The 20,763-nt window shown below is 58.1% G+C and overlaps 1 protein-coding gene across 1 annotated transcript in view; it reads right to left on the bottom strand.

Annotated features, from left to right (window-relative positions):
* Positions 1–6,938: 6,938 nt before the first annotated feature.
* GTF3C1 (general transcription factor IIIC subunit 1) overlaps positions 6,939–20,763 on the bottom strand; it is a 75,459-nt gene continuing 61,634 nt past the window's right edge. Inside the window, exons 28-38 of the mRNA XM_047839279.1 lie at positions 20,059–20,121; positions 19,123–19,216; positions 14,959–15,131; positions 13,306–13,593; positions 12,876–13,135; positions 11,612–11,892; positions 9,958–10,447; positions 9,242–9,293; positions 8,259–8,451; positions 7,757–7,970; positions 6,939–7,467 (exon numbers count right to left, since the gene is read on the bottom strand). Of these exons, the coding sequence (XP_047695235.1) occupies positions 7,758–7,970; positions 8,259–8,451; positions 9,242–9,293; positions 9,958–10,447; positions 11,612–11,892; positions 12,876–13,135; positions 13,306–13,593; positions 14,959–15,131; positions 19,123–19,216; positions 20,059–20,121 (2,107 nt within the window). The 3' untranslated portion in view covers positions 6,939–7,467; position 7,757. The remainder of the gene's footprint in view (positions 7,468–7,756; positions 7,971–8,258; positions 8,452–9,241; positions 9,294–9,957; positions 10,448–11,611; positions 11,893–12,875; positions 13,136–13,305; positions 13,594–14,958; positions 15,132–19,122; positions 19,217–20,058; positions 20,122–20,763) is intronic.

Genomic DNA, 20,763 nt, shown 5'->3' with positions numbered 1-20,763 from the left:
GGAGTCTAAAACCGGAGGCCCTGCTCGTGCGAGCAGCCCTCCCCATCCCCCACCACCCCCCACCATCCCCCACCATCCCCCCCGAGACACTTGGGCCAAGTTGTGCTGTGGTTTTCACATCCTCTCGGGGGCAATGGGGTCCAGGGGCCACCTGAGCCACCAGCTCCCTGGGGAGGCAGCCCAGCTCTCCAGCCGACAGAGCTCTGGGCCGGGGTGCAGGCGAGGGGCACCAGGGTCACGGACGCCAGGCCTGGGGCTTGGTGGGGGGCTCGGGCCTGGCCCTGCCACGGCTCCTCACTGCTTCTGTCTCTGAAGGGGACTCCGCTCCTAAACTCGGGTGCAAAACAGAGGAAGAGCTGGCCCTCCTGGGAGGACAGATGAGCAGAGGTGGGTGGATGGACAACAGAGGGGCCGGTGGGTGCACGGATGGGTGGAGACAGGGACAGCGAAAGCCTCGAGGGAAGAACTCTGGAAACAGGAGCTGGAGACAAAGACGCCAAGTCGACTCTAAGCTCCACGAGGGCGACTTGCTCGATTTTGTTCACTGTTCCATCTGCAGCCCGGCACATCCGAGCCCCTCAAAACAGCCCGATTTGTATAGTGTGTGGCATGTGCTAATTTCCATGGTGTAGACAGCTGATTCCCAGCTACTCACCCGACAACTCTAAACGGGATCGGGAAAGGGGGGCGTGTCATCGACTCTCCCAGCTGGGCCGGGCCAGCCCCGGCAGCACGCCCCACTGATGGGAGCCCAGAGGGGCATCAGGAGGGGCTGGGGGGCTTCAGGGAGGAGGTGGTGTTTATTGCACTCTGAAACACGAATAGGAGCTGTTCGATTCACCAGCCCTTCAGGCAGAAGGAAGAGGTTGAGGAAGGACCTGGAGGTATGTTGGAGCCCTGAGCATCTGCAGGTGGGGAAGGTGAGGCCAGAATTGCCAATGAGTCTCTCTCTCTCTCTCTCTCTCTCTCTCTCTTTTAAGTTTATTTATTTATTTTGAGAGAGAGAGCACGAACAAGCGAGGGGCAGAGAGGAGGAGAGACAGAATGTCAAGCAGGCTCCTTCCCGTTAGCACGGAGCCCGACACTGGGCTCGAACCCACAAACCACGAGATCATGACCCAAGCTGAGATCGAGAGTCAGATGCTCAACCCTGCTAAGACTCTTTTAAGAGTCAGGAGGATCGGGGTGCCTGGGTGGCTCAGTGGGTTAAGCATCCGACTTCGGCTCAGGTCACGATCTCAGGGTTCTTGTGTTCGAGCCCCACTCTGGGCTCTAGTCTCCTGGTCCCAAGCATAGCTCTGCTCTGCTGGAAGGGACCGAGGTCAAGAGGTAACAAACTCTCAGCAAACACCCGAGGCTCCCTGTTGTTCCTGCCTGTGCGGCGTCCGTGTGGGGCTGCTGACCCCAGCTCTGGGAGTGGCCACTGCATGACCCGGGCCTGGCTGACAGAGCATTCTGTGCCCCTCCCAGCCATGCTGCTGGTTCAGGGACATGCACATGACCCGAGCAGCTCAGTGTGCTCTTTCTGCTGGAACCACTGAACGATAGGACGGACTAAACAAAGCCTGGGGCCGCGGGGCAGGGTGGGGGGCACCAGGAAGGAACAGTTCACCTGGGATGAGGCCAACCCCCAAGAAAGCAGAGCCGGGAGTGGAGAGAGATTCCTGGTAATACCTCTTGAGCTCCTGGATCCAGCCATGCCTGAAACCATGAGTTCGGAAGTCATTATGCTGTTGACCAAGTATTTCCAGCTCTTCCCTCTCTGGTTCCTCTTGTGTGGTACCACGTGACTGGGACTGGCCAGTGAGTCGTAAGGAGAAGTGGTGACATCTCACTTCTGGACCAGAGCATTTCCCTGACCATCGTGATGTCCTCCAGAGCGCTCTTCCTCTCTGCCACCGTGACGGGTGAGCTGGGGGCTGCTCCATCAGGAGACACTGAGAGCGGAGTCTCCAGGTCCCCCAAGAGGGACACGAGTCGTGAGTGAGAAATAAATCCCTGTTGTAATCTACCAAGATTAGGGGGCTGCTTGTTAGCTCAGCACAACCCAGCCTGGCCCGACTGGGCTGAGGGGCCGTGAGTTTCCCTTTTTGGCCTCCGTGCGTTTGAGATGGTTTTGTGTCACTTGCAGTGGGGAGTGTCCTAGCCTCGTGTGGACTCCCCTCCCATCCTGAGACCAGAGGACCAGGTTCCGTCCCTTCTCACGAACAGCCTTGGGCTGTCGCTCTCTGTCTCTGAGCCTCAATTTCCCCGTCGTCATTGGGCAGGGGGTGGGGGACAGCCATCAGTCCCTCAGCTTGCTGGGAGGGACCGCTCACCTGGGGTGAGGCCAACGCACAAGAAAGCAAAGCAGGGGCAGAGCCTCCCTGTTGCAGGGGAAGCCTCTGCCCCCTTCCCACCTGGGACTGGCCACCGGAACCGTGTAGGGCACATCCAACCGCGGCTGCTCCGGACGTTTCTCGGAAAACCCGGGGACAGGAAAGATGGGAGAGTCAGCACATGCATTTCCCGTCCCGGGAGCCCATCACACCCAGAAGGCAGGAGGAAGCAAGCTGCGTTCTCAGCAGGAAGGAAACGGGAGAGGGATCTTCGGCAGTCAAGAAACATCAACCCTGGAATGGGAAACAAGAGGAACTATGTCTCCGCTCAGATGTCACCTTCTCAGCAGGACCTGCCCAGGGCCCCTCACTCAAAGCCAAAGCACCCCCCGCTGACATAGTTTTCTTTCTTTCCATAACCTTTTATTAAGCTCTAAATTATGTCTTTGATTTATTTTATTTACTGTCTATCCCACTAGCACAGGGGTTTTGTCTTTTTTTGTTTGTTTGTTTTTTTGGGATTTTTGTTGTCGTTTTTAAAAATAATTTTGCTCTTTGCTTTCTTTTACATTTTTTTAAAATGTTTATTTTCAGAGGGTGGGGGAGGAGCAGAGAGAGAGGGAGAGAGAGAATCCCAAGCAGGCTCCATGCTCAGCAGGGAGGCCGACGCAGGACTCGATCCCATGACCCTGGGATCACGACCTGAGCCAAAATGAAGAGTCAGATGCTTAACTGACTGAGCCACCCGGGTGCCCCGGGTCTTGCCTGTTTCATTCACTTCTATGTCTCAGAGTCTAGAATAACACCTGGCATAGAGGAGGTGCTCAGCAAATACTGAGTAAATGAATGAGTGAGTGAGTGAATCAATCAAAGGCAGAATATCCTCTGACAAGGCAGTGGGCAGAGAGGAAGGAGGGGACCGAGACCAGGAGAGGGCCACCTGGCCCCGACCCTGGAAGTGCCACAGAATGGGATACAGAGATGAAGACAGGGGCCTGCTTGGAAGTCTGTAAATGGAGCAGGAGACCCTCCCCTGTTGCTCACACCATGGGGTCTTTCCCCCATCTTTAGTGGCAAGAGATTTGAGGCTGAGATTTGATCTCAACCGCAGCCCAGGCTGGACAGACCTCTGGAGAGCCCGCTGAACGAGCAGCGAACAGTGCTGCCACCTGCTGGTGACCACTGGAACTAGGCTGACGTCTCCCTGGAGGGCAGCGGCCTCAGGCTGGGGTCAGGTGGCTTACATGGCCCTGTACGATGGTCACAGCAACCCTCCGCAGTGGGAATATGGTGGTGAGGACACAAAGTGAGCTGATGGGGTTCTTTCATTAATTCAACACGGGCTGACTGCTACCCGTTGGGCGGCTGGACACGCACAGGGCCCTGGAGGGTGGGGGTGGTGAAATCTCACCAAGCAGGGAGATCGCACGTGTGCACGCACACCCATGCACATGCACGTCCACACACCTACACGTCTGCACACAGATCCACGCATACAAGCACAGCTGGAAAATCTCTGGCAGAAGTGGGTCAAGGGTCAGAAGGCAGAGATCACTCTCAGCCCAGGTGAGAAACGAGGCAGGAAGGGGAGGAAGAAGGACTCAGGTGGAGGCACCCAGGAGGGCTGGACAAAATCTGAGGACTCAAGACAGAAGGGAGGCGGAGTCCGGGAGGCAGCTGCCAGGGTGCTCAGTGGGGGAAACCAGGAATGACGGTGCTCACCCCCAGGGAAAGGAGGGGGGACATTCAGGACATGGGGGCCTGTGCCGAGGACTCCTGCCAGTTAGCGGGAGATGTGATGATGTGGGTGTGCCAGGGACCCCACGGGGGGAGCAGAGTGAGCTTTATCCCTGGGACATTTTATGTAAAAATGGCATCACAGGCCCGTTTTCCAGGGGCGCATAAAAGGGAAGCACAAAGAAAAAGGTCTTCAGGCGAAAGGAACTTGGAAGCTTAAGTCTTACTGTACTGTTTTAAGTGTTTTAAAGAGACTGGATTACCATGTTGCAGGTTGGGGACACCAAGAAGACAGAGGCACGGGTGTCTGGGCCCTGTGGTGCCAGCCTCCAGTGAGGGGCAAGCCAGGGTGAACAGGATGTCTGCCCTCTGGGCTCAGCGTCCCTCCTCACCCCCCGCCTTTGCTGCTCAGTCCAAACGTGAACTCTTCCCACCCTTCACACACACACACACACTTTAGTCTTCCACAGCCTCTACCACTCCCTAGCGCTCATATTTAACACAGGGCTCCTCTTCCTGTCATTTATGTTACCTGCTTGACCCCTGAAGGCATCTGTGCTCAGACCTTCTGGTCTCTGCTGTGGTTCCTAGAACACTTTGTAGAACTTGGAAGGATGGATGGATGAATTTGAGTGGATGGATGGATGTGGCTGGATGACTGGGTGGGTGAGTGAGTGGATGGATGGATGGATGGATGAATGGATGGGTGGATGGGTGGGTGGGTAGATGGGTGGATGGATGGGTGGATGGATGGATGGATGGGAGGATGGGCAAGTGGATGGGTGGATGGGTGGATGGGTAGATGGGTGGATGGGTAGGTGGATGGGTAGATGGGTGGATGGGTAGGTGGATGGATGGATGGATGGGAGGATGGGCAAGTGGATGGGTGGATGTGGCTGGATGGGTGGACAGGTGGACAGATGGATGGATGGGCAAGTGGATGGGTGGGTGGATGGGTGGATGGATGGATGGGTAGCTGGATGGATGGATGGATGGATGGATGGGAGGATGGGCAAGTGGATGGGTGGATGGGTGGATGGATGGATGGGTGGATGGGTGGATGGGTAGATGGGTGGATGGGTAGGTGGATGGATGGATGGATGGGAGGATGGGCAAGTGGATGGGTGGATGGATGGGTGGACAGGTGGACAGATGGATGGATGGGCAAGTGGATGGGTGGGTGGATGGGTGGATGGATGGATGGGTAGGTGGATGGATGGATGGATGGATGGATGGATGGGAGGATGGGCAAGTGGATGGGTGGATGGATGGATGGGTGGACAGGTGGATGGATGGATGGATGGATGGATGGATGGATGGGTAGATGGGTGGATGGGTAGGTGGATGGATGGATGGATGGGAGGATGGGCAAGTGGATGGGTGGATGGATGGATGGGTGGACGGGTGGACAGATGGATGGATGGGCAAGTGGATGGGTGGGTGGATGGATGGGTGGACGGGTGGATGGATGGATGGGTAGGTAGGTGGATGGGTGGATGGGTAGGTGGGTGGATGGGTGGATGGGTAGGTGGGTGGATGGGTGGATGGATGGGTGGGTGGGCAAGTGGATGGATGGGTGGATGGACAGATGGACAGATGCACAGGTAGGTAGTGGGAGGAACAGATCATCCTTGCACAGAATGGCTGGCTGTGGAATGTGGAATAGTGGTCACAGAAGTCCATCCCTCCACCAGAGGGCTGCACCCCTCATCCCTATGTGCTAACCCCCAAACACAGGCCCAAACCATCATTCATCTGGGCAGGGGGCAGGAGAGAAAGAAAAGAGAAGATAAACTTTGCTGAACCCTACCATGTGCTCACAGTTGAGAGTCCTTCAGTGTATCTGGTCCTCCCATGAGAGAGGTAGTCTACCCCATTTTTCAAGTGAGAAAACTAAGGCTCTGAGATGTGAATGTCAACACTGGGTTCCCATGACCCCACCTTCTTTCTACCACATGGTGTGTTCCCAAAGGAAGCACCTGGCATTTGTAAAGTATTTTCTGTTTGTAGAGCAGGTAACACTTCTTATTCTATTTGATCTCAAAAAATCCCCCTAAATGCTATTTTTTACATTTGAGTAAAAATGAGAAAAGAAAAAAAAAATGATGGTAAGACATGGCCCGCTCTTGGCTGTGCTGGGGTTCACCCTGACTCCCCACCCTGTGCCCCATCCTGCCCTTTGTCACCCTGGAGTCTGGCCCGGAGTGACCAGGGTCCAGGGTCCAGGTCCCAGGATAGAGACACTGGGCCATGAGCTGGGCCAGGTCAGGTGCTGCAGGTCAGACATGGCCCAGATGGGCTGCTTTTTAAGTTGGAGAAGCTGGTGGGCATGTGGCCGGGCCCGGGCCAGGACCCTGGGGACCAGGGGGGCACGTGCCACACTTCTGGCTGTGGATACAGTTGTTGCTGGATCTCTCCATTTTTTTTTAAGAAAGTAAAACTCTGGATTTTTAAAAAATGTGAAATGCCCAATTTTTAAAAAATGTTGGCAATTAACACATGCGCACACACACACACACACACACGGAAGGAAGAAGGGGAGTGGAGGGAAGAGAGCGAAAGAGAACTTCATTCCCTAAACCCACACTACAGGCCTGTGACCTCTGCGGCCCGCTGGCCTGGCACCCCTCCAGTCACTTCTGTCAAGGACAGGCCCGGGCCCAGCTGAGGAGGAGGAAGGCTCTCAGGGCAGAGGCAGGCGGGCGAGGCGGTGCCCAGGGCTGGCCACCCCCTCTTCCTCTGGTTCTACTGGGAACATTTATTCCTGGCTGTTCTGCAAGTGGAAGCAGGGGATCCCCCAGGGGATCAGAGAGTCTCTAGGAAACACATCAAACTAAATGCATTTGACTTCACTTTAATTAAAAAAAAAAACACCAAAATAAATACATGCCAAGAGATTTTTTTTTTTTTTTTTTTTTTTTTAAAAGAGAAAAGAGGTGAAAAGAACAAATCCAAGGCCTCCATGGCTGCTGGGTTGCAGCCAGCAGGAAGGAGCACCCATCCCGCTGCAGGCTTGCCAGGCGGCTCGCCAGGCTAATAAAAAGGGAAGCGCAGGGTCCTCTCTGGGTGGCTGGGTCAGATGTCCTGCCTGGAGCGGAGGAAGTCCCCGCTGGGGCCCTGCCACTCAGGGGCACTCGGGCTTTCTGCCACGGTGGCTGTAATCTGCATCGGAGGCATGAGCGGCATGGGCTCCCGATCACTCACTGGCCAAAGGACAATGAGGCTGAGGTCCACACCGAAGATCCAGGGGCCCGGGCAGGCGGCTCTGTTCCCCAACGGCGGCCACAACTTGGAAGCCCTCGGAGTCCAGGCCCACGAGGGCCGCTCCAACTCGCCACAACCGGCCTCCCCAGAGGAGGCAGGCTGCAGCGTCGAGGGCAGTGTCTGTGTGGGCAGCAAGGGCCGAGATGCCCTGGGAACAAGAGGGGGAGAGTGGGGGCCGGAGTCTCCTGGCTGTTGCTCCCCGACAGCTCCCGCTGGGACCTAGCGGGGTGTCAGGCCAGCCGGAGGGAGCCCCGGAGCGGGCAGGCGAGTGGCCCTCTTCTGAGTTTCGGGCCAGAGGGGAGGCTTGGCGCTGACCTGCCCCTGTGCGCTGGACAGGGTGGGGTGCGCGCGGGGGCGAAGTGGAGCCCTCCCCCCCACCGGTCACCCCCTCCTCGGGAGCCAGTGGTGCGAAGGGGGGTCGTGGTGACCACACGCACCTCATAAGTGGATCCACTTGTTCCAGTTGACCTCGTGGGGGAACACGCGGCCCAGTCGCAGGGTGCAGTCCACCGTGGGTTCGTAGAACACCGTGGGGCTGTCGCTCAGGCTGGAGGGCGCCTGGGCCTCCTGGACCCGGGGCTTGGAGAAGAGAGAGACGGCCGCGGGCTTTCTCAGCAAGCACTTCTTAATGCAGCCGAGCGACTCCAGGCCCTGGAGACAGCGGGACACCCAGGTTGGCGGGCTTACCTGTGGATCGCATCCTCTGCCCCATCCTGGGAGCTACAGGACCCCAGGGCCGGGGCAGGACACAGGGCCCCAGGGCCGGGGCAAGACACAGGGCCCCAGAGCTCGGACAGGACACAGGCGTGGGGCTCATGGGACGGTGGGGAGTACATGTCTCTCGGCAGGGCCGGGGGGTAGGACTCTCTGGGGTGGGGTGGGGGGAGTCTCGGCACCCTCAGGCCCATCCTAGAAACCCCCCCGACGGCCCGGCCGCACCTGGAGCAGCTCGAGCACGGCGACAGGCTGCAGGACGCCCTGGTAGTGCTGCAGCAGGCAGGTCTCGGGAATGCCGGGCCTGGTCATGATGTGGTAGAGGACGGCCTCCATCATGCCCTTGCACACTGGCACGTTCAGGTGGCCGTCCACGATGCGCCATGGGCGGGCGACGAACGAGATGCCCTCGCAGTCCCTGCGGGGACGGCAGTCCGCTGTCGGGCTTGGCGGGCGAGGGGACAGGCTCGCTGACGCACGGACCCCCCGCTCCACAGATGGGACGCCGAGGCCCTTCCCACTGGACGGAGGAGTCCCGGCCCCGGGGCCCAGGATCACCGGCTGAGGGGACCCGTTCCCCCTCAGCCTCGACCGAGGCCTCGATGAGCCCCCCGCCGGACCCCCACTGGCTGGGGATGGAAAAGAGCTTCAATTTCTGGATTCACCAGCTCCATCCCGGACCCTGAGGCAATGGCTGCCTGCACACTGGGCCAAGCTGGGGTCCTTATGCGGAAGCTCTACTTCCGTGTCATATCTGGCAGCCCCCCCGCCCCCTATCCCCAGGACCGGTCTGCCGCGCGGGGTCCAAGCACAGGACAGGCCCGGCATCGGCTGGACACTTGGCTCTGCCCGCCCTGCCTGGGCCCTGGAAAGGCTGCATCTGAGCCGGGGGCACTCGGCCCCACCAAGCTGAGGGCTGCGTATGCACTTGTGGGGGTGCCCCCCCACCAGAAAGGCCACGGTTCCAGATGGACCCACACTGCAGAAGCCCACACCTCGGGCCCTCGCCCACCGCACGCGAGAAGCTCCTGCCTTGTGCCCCCGGCAAGCGGGACAATGTGCCATAAGTCTGCAGGTCCCCCCGCCGAGAACCACTGTGCCCGACTGTGAACCACCTCCACGTGATGATTGCTACGGGGACCCTGAGGCATACTCCCCACCGTCGCACTCACGCCCTGCCCAGGCCCCCCATCTGGGCACACACTCACTTTTCCCATGCTGCCTGGGACAGGCTGCCGGCCACAGAACTCTCTGCCGAACCTGACAGGAGAGGGAAAGGACAAGGGAGACTAAGGGGCGGAGTCCGCCTCTTCCTCCTCCCTCCATGCGACACGCACGTGCGGGCTCTGGGGCTGAGGGAACAAAGCCGGCACACCCAGAACGAAGCCGGGTTGGGCCACGGCGTGCGAGTGTGCGGGGTGTTCCCAGGGCCCCGAGGAGCCCCCACAAGGGGAGCCAAGCGAGCCCCTCCTGCCCAGAAGCCCTGACTGCAGAGCTCCGCGCATAAACCCCAGGCAAAGACCTTCTGAAGCCCCGTGAAGAGGCCCGCGTTGAGCCCAGACAGGAGCGCTTTCGCCACAGGGGAGGTTTCAGTCCCCGTGCGTCAGCCGGTCCCAACGGAAAGTGAGACGCCTCCTATTTCAGGCACCGCTCCCTTGCACGGGACACCTTGGCACACACAGCCCTCCAGAAGCACCCCAGTGACCACGCTTAGAACCCCCACCCCCACTCAGGAGTCTGAAGCCCTCTAGTGGAAGCAGTAAGCGGACGCAGGCGAGACCTTTCTACGCGGAGACAGGAAAGGCTGGAGGCAACGGCCTTCTGTGGCCGGGGGCAGGTTCCCAGCGGCATGTGGGGACTGCTCGGACCCGAGGGCAGAGAATGGGCAGGTGGGGGAGGGTGGGCCGGCGACAAGGCTCGGTACCTCTGGGGTCTTCAGATCCCTCTGGAAGCTGGGCCTGACAGCTCAGCGGCTCCTGGCCTAGAGGGCTGGCCGCCCTCAGATTCTCTTGGAACTCTCGCCCGGCCTCCAGCGCCCCCGGGGCAGGCTCCTTCACGCCCGCGTCTCCGGGAGCTGCTGGCGGAGCAGGCGCCGGGGCTTCCGGCTCCTCTTCTGCTCTGGGCCTGGGGCTCAGGGCCAAGCGCACATCCTGGAGCGCGGGCCTCTTAGCGGGGGGCTTCTGGGGACTCTCCAGGTCGGTTTCCCCACCCTGATGGGCCACATCGCTGCTCGTCCAGCTGGCACGCCTCTTGGTGCTCCGGGGGCTCCGGGGGTCTTCTCTTGGAGCGTCCACATCCTCCTTTTTGCCTTTTAGCCGCACGGAGTGCAGGAGCCAGGGCTGGGCAGAGGCCATGGCCACCAGGCGAACAGTGTTGCCGCCGACCTCCACCACCTGGTGGTACTCCAAGAGGTCCTAGGAGAAGCGGGGGACACACTGGCTCTGTGGGGGACCCCACGATCCTCACGCCCGCTTCCCTTGCCCGATGTGTCTGAATGCCCTGAGCAAACGGCAAGCCCAGTCCCTCCAGGACGGACAACTCGGGGCCCAGGTCTGCCTTCCAGCCCCAGGTGGGTGCCAGCTGGCCGTGTGGCCCTCTCTAGGCTTGGTGTGAACTTCGGGGAACCGAAGCTGTGCCCTTGACGCGGCCATCAAAGCATCCTCCCAGGGGACTCAACACCCCGAGCTCTGTAAAGGCCATGACCGTTCCCACATGAATGATGGGAACTCCTCTCATACTTATGCCAAGCCCTGCTTCCGAGGTCCTTGTTCTGATCTAGGCACTGCACCAACGCTGGGTGGTCCTTCTTTTCATTTCCAGATTCGAAAACCCATAGGTCAGGGTTCAAGAAACTTGCCCCGGTTCATGTCCCGAAACCAGGTCAGGCAGGACTGGTGGGGAGGGTCATGTGGGCGCTCGCCACCTGGGGCCCGGGGCTGGGCAGCAGGGAACACAGGGAGCCGCCTGACCCGTGTCGGTTTACCTCCTAGAGCTCCAGAGGCAGGACTTATGTGAACAGTGAAACACCACGTGAATGGTCGTCACGACCCCTCTCTCCTGTCCTGTGCTCCTAAAAACTGGTTTGATAACCAGGAACACTGGTCTCTACTCTCCTCCCCCACCATGAACGCTGCAAGGCAGGCGTCTCTGACATCACCAATAGCTGACGTGCATCCCACTGCTTCCAACTACGGACGACACACAGGAGGGCGAGCCAGGCCCCATGGCACTTGATTTAAGAGGTCCATCTGTTTTGACATTCTCTGGGTTCAAGGGTGCCTGATGAAACTGGGCCCAGGCAGGTAGAGGGGTGAGTACGTGGGGCCAGGGGCAGGATCCCCAGGAGTCACGGCCGCAGACATGGCCCTACTTGGCTCTGTCCAACCGTGCTGTGTGGCTGAAGCAACGGGGCCCAGGCTGCCAGACCTTCTAACATCCCAAAGCTGGGTTTTAGGCAAAATCTCCTATTTTTAATCCTGGCAAGTAATTCCACCACGCATCCCAAGCCACGCCCACCCACTGTGTGCATCCGGCCCCCGAGCTGCAGCCGCCCCAGGTGACCCGAGAGCACGGCTCACCTGGATGTAGTCTGCGAAGGTCCTGGTGCGCTCGCCGTCTGTCCCCTCGAAGGCGGAGAACCACCTGCTCAGCTCCACTCGGTCTACCCCGAAGCACCCCGTGGCTGCAATGGCCCCCTGGACCTCCAGGGCCGCGCACACGTCTCCAGGTTCATACCCGGACAGCTCCACCTGGTGGACAAACTCATCCAAGCTGCAGGGGCCCTCCTGGCTGTTGATCAGCCTGGTGAACGTGTCGGGGAGGCAGGATATTCCCACGGGGAGCTCTTCCAGAGATGTGACTGTGAAGACAGGGAGACCCGAATCAGCCCACACCGGAGCACGGGCTCCAACGCCAGCTCACTGCCCCCCGGACAGCAAGGGGTCACCCTCTGGCTGCACAGGGCACGGCCCCTGGCAGTCGGGCTCCCGACACGTGTCCCTTGATGTCCCTTGGGGCCAGGGTCTGAGAAGTGCAGCCTCGGAGCCCCGGAGGGGGCCCTGCCTTGTCGGTGCCCCCGTGTTCCCTGCTCCTCAGACCCCGGGAGACATCGCGGGCCCCCGCCCCCAACTCCCACGTGTGCTCTCGCAAGCGGGGCCGGTGTGCGTTCTTCCCGTAAAAGCTGTCTCTGCCACGACCACGGTCACACGGACCACGTTTTCGCCCAAACCAAACTCCAGACAGAGCACAGAACACTAACTGGGGTTCTGACACTGAAAGTAAACACCGTGCAGCCCGACGGGGGAAGGCGAAGGAAAGGCGGAGGCAGGAAAGGGGTGGGAAGGGGCCCGAATGTGTTCACTTTCTGTGGGGGGAGAGGAAGAGACTGCCTCACGTTCAGGGTATGTGGGAACGGAAGGTTTAAGCAGGCTACTTAGAGCTTCAGACGTAATTAACAGAAGAGACAGAAAGAGTATAAAAAGTGTAAATGAGGGAGGTGACAGACAATGAGTATCAGCCGAACACCCGACTGTCCTAGCAAGAGGTCAGAAGTGACACGTAAGCAGTTTGTGAAAGTATGTGATTTCAAGCGATGGAGGGAACCGGCAGTATGACAAGGCTGCGTGGGAGTGGGCCAGGACACGGGGCCCAGGGGGCCACCTGAGGGTGTAGGCCTGCACGTGGGACTGAGGGAAAGGAACAGAAGACGGGGTCCGCTCTAACGCGGCCCCTGGCCCCTGGGGGGGTGGCCCAGGAGGGGAAGGGCTGGCCAGCGGAGGCTCCCCCGCGAGGCCCGGGGGTGGGCGAGGGGGGTCGGAGCGTGGGGCGGCCGGTGCCACTCACCGATGGGCCAGAGCCGGGTGGGCGCCGGGGTGCGGCGGAGCCGGAACTTCACCAGACAGGAGTTCACCACGATGCTGTCGTTGGGGTTCAGGTTGCGGGTGCTGACGATGCCGGGCGCGCAGTAGCCCCGCATCAGCAGGTAGTTGGTGTGGGAGGCCTGGCGGGCTTTCACCTCGATGGCCCGGTGCTTGCCCCCAGAGCCCTCGTCCAGGTCTTCCTCTTCATCGTCATCCTCGTCCAAGCCCCCGTCCTTCCCCAGGCTGGGAGAGGAAAACGGACCTAGGGGACCGCGCACGAGCCGGGGCGTGGCCACTCCCCCAGGGCGTGGCCGCTGTGACGCCGTGGCCTTGAGAGGAAGCCCCCGGTGGGGAGCCCCGGCTGCGCTCAGAGCAGCGTGCGTGCCCCACCTGCTTTACACCCCAGCCCTTACCTCTTAATGACCTCGTTCTCCACCATGGAGCTGTCCACCACCACGATCTGCTCCGGGATCCGGACGTCCACGGAAATGAGGCCCAGAGAGAAGAGGGTCAGGGCGGCCACACAGTGTCCTCCGGGGCCGTCCAGAGAAAATGCCACCATGTCGCGTGCAGGCTCATTATTATCCTGGTCTTTGAAGGAAAAATTATCAGGCTGGTCCAACTTGCCGGCGGCCAGGATTTTCTTGAAGAACTGGAACGATTCTGTGCAGACGGTGCTTGGAAATCGCCAAGTAAAAATCCTGTGCGGACAAAACGGAGGTAAGGTCCAAACTGAGGACGGGATGTTGGAGGGCTTCGCGTGGATGGGCTATGGGCGCTTCGGACCCTCGCGTTCAAAACTGGCCACGCCAGCCTCCCCGCAAAGCCCTCTTTTCCGCCTCTGTGAGGGCGCCGCGTTCCAATCCCCTCTGCGTGTGCCTTCCCTGCTCACCGGACACCTGCACGGAGGGGCCGTGGCCTTTCATCTAACCCGCTACTCCACGCCTCGCGGCCTTTCGCTATGAACAGGCGCCAAATTGGGGAAGGCGGATGCACGTTTTGTTAACGGTAACCTTTACGCGAGGCAAGCCCTGAACCACGGGGAGATGAGAGGACACGAGTGTGTCCGTCTCACTGTCTCCATGAGGCGGCTGCACAGTCAAGGCCTGGTCTCTGTCCACAAGCCTGCCTTCCCATATCGCTGTAATGCGGGCCCAGGTCCCAGGGAGGGACCCAGAGGTCTTCCTGATGTGAACACCACCCCTTGGCTCACAGACTAGAATGCTGCAGGGGAAAAACGGTCGAGAAGTGGCCTTCCTGGACCTGGACCCATGTCTCTTGCCTCCCAAGCCACGGCTCTTTTTACTGCAGCAGGCAGCATCCCAGGAAGGCAAAGGACACAGAAGGTCAGTCGGGAGGGGCCTTCAAGAAAGGCGTGAGCGTCTGGAGTTACGGGCAAAGGGATGCCTAAGAAAACCCAACCCCCCTCATTTTGCTGCTCTTCTGTTTCTGACGACCTCAGTGCAGATCTGAGGACGGACAAGGAGAACAGCCTGGAGAAGAGGAGGCCAGCCAAGGCCGAGGGCTGCCAAGGAGAGGAGACTCCTGGGACTATTCCACAGATTTCCTCTCCGTGTGTGTGGTTAAGGAGGCCAGTGGCACAAAATGCGGAGCGGGTGACCAAGACCAGCCACGCCGGCTGCGGACCACGCTGTGAGGAGTGCTCCCGTCAGGAGGCGCTCCGGAAGGTGACTCACAGCATCCCAAACCACCACTCAGGTGGCTGGTGTGCTGCAAACGGTCTCGAAAATATGGGATGGCTTCAAGATGAAGCCCGGAGCAGCTCTGAGCTGTGAGAAAGACCGATTAGGCCCGACCACGAGGCTGTGCCGTTAGTCGAATTGTTACGTTAGAAACTCATTTTGGTAAATGTCCCAGAACAAACCATTGCGAGCGCTGCCCTTATCCTCACAGCAGGTGGCACAGGCGCAGAGAAGGAAACTCATTCCAGAAGCTGCACCCTGCACTTGCGGCCACGGGAGGGCCCCACGCCCCCGGAGGTGGCGCCCCCTGGAGGTGACGCCCTCCGCCTTCCCCAGCACCCCCCCCCCCTCCCCGGGGCTCACCTGTAGTAGGTCTGGGACAACTGGTAGGACATGGGCACGAAGGGCAGAGCCCGGTTTTTCTTCGGGCCGAGCATGTGGTTGACGCGGCGCCGGTTGACCAAGCTCCTTTTCTGGCACTCCATGAAGGCCTTCACCAGAATATGGTCCTTGTATTCCCGGTATAGGCGGAAAGTCTGCGACACAGCAAGGCAGCGGGTGAGCCAGGTGGTCCCGCAGCTGGGGGGTGGGGGGAGCAGACGCTACAGCTGGTCTGTAGAGGAGGGGCCCACAGGGGGACAAGGACACCTGGGGGTGTGGTGCGAGAGTGCCCAGAGGAAGCCAGCAGTTCCGACCCTCAAACTTCTCCCTCCCATCACGTCTCACCCCAGAGACTACAGAGAGGGACAGGCAAGCTGGGAGAAAGGACTGCTCTGCACCCCACAGCTAAGTCTTGGATAAAAAGACAGTGGGAGTTGGGGCGCCTGGGTGACTCAGTCGGTTAAGCGGCCGACTTCGGCTCAGGTCATGACCTCACGGTCCGTGAATTCAAGCCCCGCATCGGGCTCTGTGCTGACAGCTCAGAGCCTGGAGCCTGTTTTCAGATTCTGTGTCTCCCTCTCTCTGACCCTCCCCCATTCATGCTCTGTCTCTTTCTGTCTCAAAAATAAATAAACGTTAAAAAAATTTTTTTTAAATAAAAAAAAAGACAGTGGGAGTCAACGCAGAATCATCTCTGATATCACTCTTTTCCCTACTCCTCACTCAGCCCATTAGTACGTCTGGTTGGCTCCGCCCACACAGTATGTTCCCAAACACGTCCGCTTTACTCCGTCCACACCATCCGGCCAACTGGCCCAACGGCAAGTGTCCAGCATCCACTAGACCCCAGGACAGTTCCTGCTAGGCCTGTCTCCTCAAAAGTGCTGGCCAGGAAAAAGTATGGTCACAGTCTGAGCATTTTAGGCTCGGAAGGTTCTCTGCCGCATCGCCCCCAGAACCACGAGTGCCAGAGAAGACAGAGGCTCGTGGACTTCGAGGGAGTTTCCGAGGCCACATTGCTGGGCAGGGGTGGGACCAAGAAGAGGCGGGAATGAGGCCTCGCCCTCAAGTCCAGTGACCTCACCACTGTGCCATGGCAGAGGGACTTAGGAGATCAGCAGAGCCAAGGCAGGAGTCAGTCAGGGTGCTGGCCGGAGGGGGATCTGGGCACACACTGCGTCTTGTCAGTCTGAGGCCCACACACCACCCTCGATGTCTCTAGACAGAGCTTCGACGTCAGGCATGGTGCACAGACCATCAGGCCTGAAGGGAAAGCACTGCATGGGGCAGAGGGAAAGAGGCGGGGGAGGGGCCAGTTTGCCATCATTCCTCTCCTCTGGGGAGGGAGGAGCTGGCCTCCACTTCCTGTGAAAAGCCCTGTAACCTACCCCCAAAACCACACTGTACACACTGTATGTTAGTCAACTCGACGATATTTGTATTTAAAAAAAGAAAGGAAAAAAAGAAAAGCCTTGTGTGATGGGCATGCTCCCCAGATGACTGCTGGTGCAGGAGCACTCACACCAAGCCTGGGGAGTGAGCGAGTGTGGCCCAGCCTGCCAGATATGCGAGAGGCAGACAGTCGACCACGGCCCCCCGGGAGTGGCTGCTTCCCTGCAGAGCACCTCTGGAAGTTTGCGGCTGCAGGGAGCCTTGTGGGGTCCCATAGAAGGCCTCTGACCTCATCCCCGATGGCCCTCCAGCGTTCAGTGCCAGCGGGGCAGTCGCGGACGAAGCACCCGCCTCTTGCTGTGGCCCAGGCACTGCCTCACGCAACTTCCCACGCCCCCGGGGGGCAAGGAGAGCGATGAGGCCTTCGGCACCACCCACCAGAACCCAGACGCCGCCTGCAAACGGAACCGGAGGAGGGACAGCAGCAGGATGACGCGGGGGACGAGGCCCTGGCTGGGACGTGGGGACCTGGCTTTGGCCGTTAACTCTGGGGCTGGGCTTGCTTGTGTGATGAGTGGTTGGACTGACCCCCGAGGTCCCATCCAGCTCGAATCCCTGCTGGGCAGAAGAGACAAAAGGTCCCTCCGTGGCCACAGGTATAAAGTCGGAAATTGGGATCTTTATGGGCAATGCTGGCAGTAAATTAAAAACATTTTTTTTTTCTTTTTAAACAAGCTTGGGTCTGACAAGACAGAGCCAGGGCCAGACTGGGGGCTGTCTGCTTGGGACTTCTGCCCACCCCCCTACCCCGTTCCATTCTTGTTCTCTGTGTGTTGAGGCTCCCACAAGGCTTTGCCCTCTTTATCTGTAAAGTGCTGGGATGCAGGAGGGGCGAGGCACCACCACCAGCCTCCAAGACATACACACGTCGCGTGAATAAATGTGGCTCAAGTGCTGCGTGGCATCGACGGGGGCAAGAACAGGATGACTGGGGACCCCTCCACCACAGCTGCATCTCGCGGTGACGAATTGAGAGAGGCATGGAAAGAGCGTTCAGTCTTGAGACTGCAGAGGCCTGGCCGTTGCTGTAAAAGGACTCGGGCCGGGGTGGTGCTCTGAAGCGCCACCAGGTCACACGGGGTCACGTATTTTCCCTAAATCGCTCCGTTTCCCCCCAGTGCTCCTCATCTCCTCTGTGGCCAAAGTAACAAGCACCATCTGGAAGATAAGTGCAGTGTCCAAGCTGGGTCTACACCGTGTCTTCCCCCAGGGTGCTCCGAGGACCCTGGTCAGAATCCTGGGGCCGGCAGCATGCTTGTGAGGATCCCACCCCCTCTGCGGTCTCTGGGCGCGGGGCCTGGGGGCCACATGCTGCAAGAGCTCCCTGGTGGATGAGGAGGTACCCAAAGTTTGGGACACTACCTGTCTGAACTCATCAGTGGGATTAGAAACAGGGGCACCTGGGTGGCTCAGTCGGTTGAGCGTCCGACTTTGGCTCAGGTCATGATCTTGTGGTCTGTGGGTTCGAGTCCCGCTTTAGGCTCTGTGCTGACAGCTCGGAGCCTGGAGCCTGCTTCAGATTCTGTGTCTCCCTCTCTCTCTGCCCCTCCCCTGCTTATGCTCTGTCTCTCTCTCTCTCAAAAATGAAGAAACATTAAAATAAAATAGGGGCGTGTGGGTGGCTCAGTCGGTTAAGTGTCCGACTTCAGCTCAGGTCATGATCTCGCAGTCCATGAGTTCGAGCCCCGCATCGGACTCTGTGCTGACAGCTCAGAGCCTGGAGCCTGTTTCAGATTCTGTGTCTCCCTGTCTCCTGACCCTCCCCCGTTCATGCTCAGTCTCTCTCTGTCTCAAAAATAAACGTTAAAAAAAAAAATTAAAAAAAAAAATAGAAGAAAATAAAAAAAAAGAAAGAAATAATACCATCCCTTTTTTTCATATTTGTCCCTCTCGTGTTCCAAACTGGGCTGATTTGGTAACGTAAACCAGTGCTGAGTTTCAGATTTGGAGGTCAAATACAAAAGTAAATAGGCTCCACTTGGAATACACCTGTGCGACCATCAAAAACAAGGGAGGCACTGGCTTCGGGCGGGGGGCAGGTCCTTCTGAGCACCTCTCTGCTGGGGCCCTGGAGCCACATGGACTCTGGGTCGACGGAGAGTCGTGTGATCGTGGGCATTTGCTTTTTCGCGCCCTGGGAAACGCAAGTTTCCTGTTTGTAGCGAGTGCTAATTAATACCAGCACCTCCCCAGGCTCGGGATGGGGTTCAAGGAGAAGCGCCTGCCTGCCCTCCACCCTCACTCAGCCAAGATAAAGCAGCATTACGTTCTAAGACGTTCTCAGGAGAGATCTAAGCTCGTGGCCCGGAGAAAGGCAGGCTTCCCGCACGGTGATCTCCAGGGATCAAAGTACCTCGACATTTAGAAGTTCTGATTTGAGAAGATAAGCTGTACAGCTCAATTGCTGCCTCAGTCCTTTGTCATGGCTCACCTCCTCTTCTGCCTAAGTTTCTGCCTTAAACATCAGACCGAAAACCTCAGCACAGGAAGGATTTGGGGGGACGGTCACTGGATCCTGCCGCCACACTTCCAAGATCAAAGAAGTGAGGGCGCGAGTCTCAGGGGAAATCGGACCCCCCGAGACCGCACAGCTGAGAAGAGAATGAGCGAGGAGGGCCTCCCTCGGCTCCCGCCTCTGACAGGGCGAGCCCCACAGCGCTCCCGCAAAGCTGCCGCCGGGTGCCCACTACCCACCTGAAACGACCGGCAGGACTCCATCTGGCTGTCTGAGAGGGCCAGCGTGCTCTGGACCAGGTTCTGGAGCACCAGGAAGTGGATGTCATCCACGCTGAAAGACAGTGGGGTGGGCGGCAGAGCACGTGAGGCCGCGGGCCACGGGCACTGCTCACTTTGGGTGGATTCAGTTCTTGTTTCCAAAAAGTGCTGCATCCCATGAAAGTGCTATGAATGCCTAGACTATTCATAAACCAAAACAAAACACATGGTGGTTTTTAAGCCTTACTAACTGCTCCATGTTTGCAGGAAAAACCGTTTGAGTCTAGTGGGTAAGTGGTGCCGTACCCTGGAAACAGGTGTACGTGACAACTGACAAATGTAGTTAGGGCTGAGATTTTTTTCAGTGCACCTACCTACCTACCTACCTACCTATGAGATCAAGAGTAGCACGCTCCACTGACTGGCCCAGCCACGTGCCCCATTTTCATCCAACCTCCAACAAGTTCTTCTCCAAAAAGGAGAGGCTTCTCATTGAAATGTAGAACTAAAATCAAACTGAATCTTGGTTATCCAACATGAGAAAAACCAGCTGAGCTTTCTAACCAGAGCTTTGCGTGGAAAGCTCACGGGCTGAGAATTGAAACTGTCTCCTCAACTCACTTTAAGGCTAAGCCACTGCTATGTGAGGGTCGGGTGGGCAAGCTTTTCCCGGAAAGGGCCAGATAATAAACATTTCGGTCTTCGAGGGCTGTGTGGTCTCTGCCATAGTCACTTGACCTGATGTTGCAGGATGAAACCAGCACAGACGACCCACAGAACAGGCCGGGTTCGCACACAACTTCACCTTCAAAGACGGCTGGCAGGCTAGGTCGGGCCCAGGGTGTCTCCTGTGCTAGGCCGCAGGCAGCCGGGATCATGGGCTGAGGGAAAGGCACTCAGTAAATCAGTACCTACCTATTAAGTTCATCCTCTTTCCTGGTCAGATCCTTTTCGTCTCCAATCGCCAAAACTCGGTATCTGCATAAGGGACGAAAGGAGAGCATGTCAGTGGAACACAGGAGACCTTCGCTGCGCGGATGCTTGCTTAACGTGGCCATTTGCTGGCGACCGTGCTGGAGAAAATGTGAAACTCGTTAACATTCAAACACGTACGTGTCAATTACAATGAGAAAATACCACACTCCGCTCATCAAACGAGCGCGCTGGTAAAGAGAGGGTTGAGAAAATGAGGAGTGTTCATTTATGGACAATTATGAAACAACACGGAAAAGTGCCTATTGGCAGAGAGCCACCGCTAATTGTCAAGGGAAGGGGATCTAAAATCGTGGGCCCATCAGGATTAAAAACACGCATAAGAAAGATGTCTGGAAGAAGATATCTCAAAAGAGGGAGTAGCTGTATTAGATAGCAGGCTATGTCCCCATCTGTGTTTCTGAGCTTCAAGTAATGTTGTTTGTGTTCCTACCAAGCAAACAAATACAAGAAGAGAAGTCCAATGGGCCAGCCGTTGCATTACAGAGCCAGGCAATTCAATGTACGACAAAATCGCAGAACTCACTTAAAAAAAATAATGGCTGTTCATTTGCAAGACATTTCTTTGGCTTCTATAATTCTAAAGTCAAAATTTGTCTTGGCAACAGTGAATTCTTCCTAAAATTT

This window comes from Prionailurus viverrinus, chromosome E3 (assembly GCF_022837055.1).
Source record: "Prionailurus viverrinus isolate Anna chromosome E3, UM_Priviv_1.0, whole genome shotgun sequence".
Classification (NCBI taxonomy): domain Eukaryota; kingdom Metazoa; phylum Chordata; class Mammalia; order Carnivora; family Felidae; genus Prionailurus; species Prionailurus viverrinus.
This window is presented reverse-complemented; position numbering and strand designations above follow the sequence as displayed.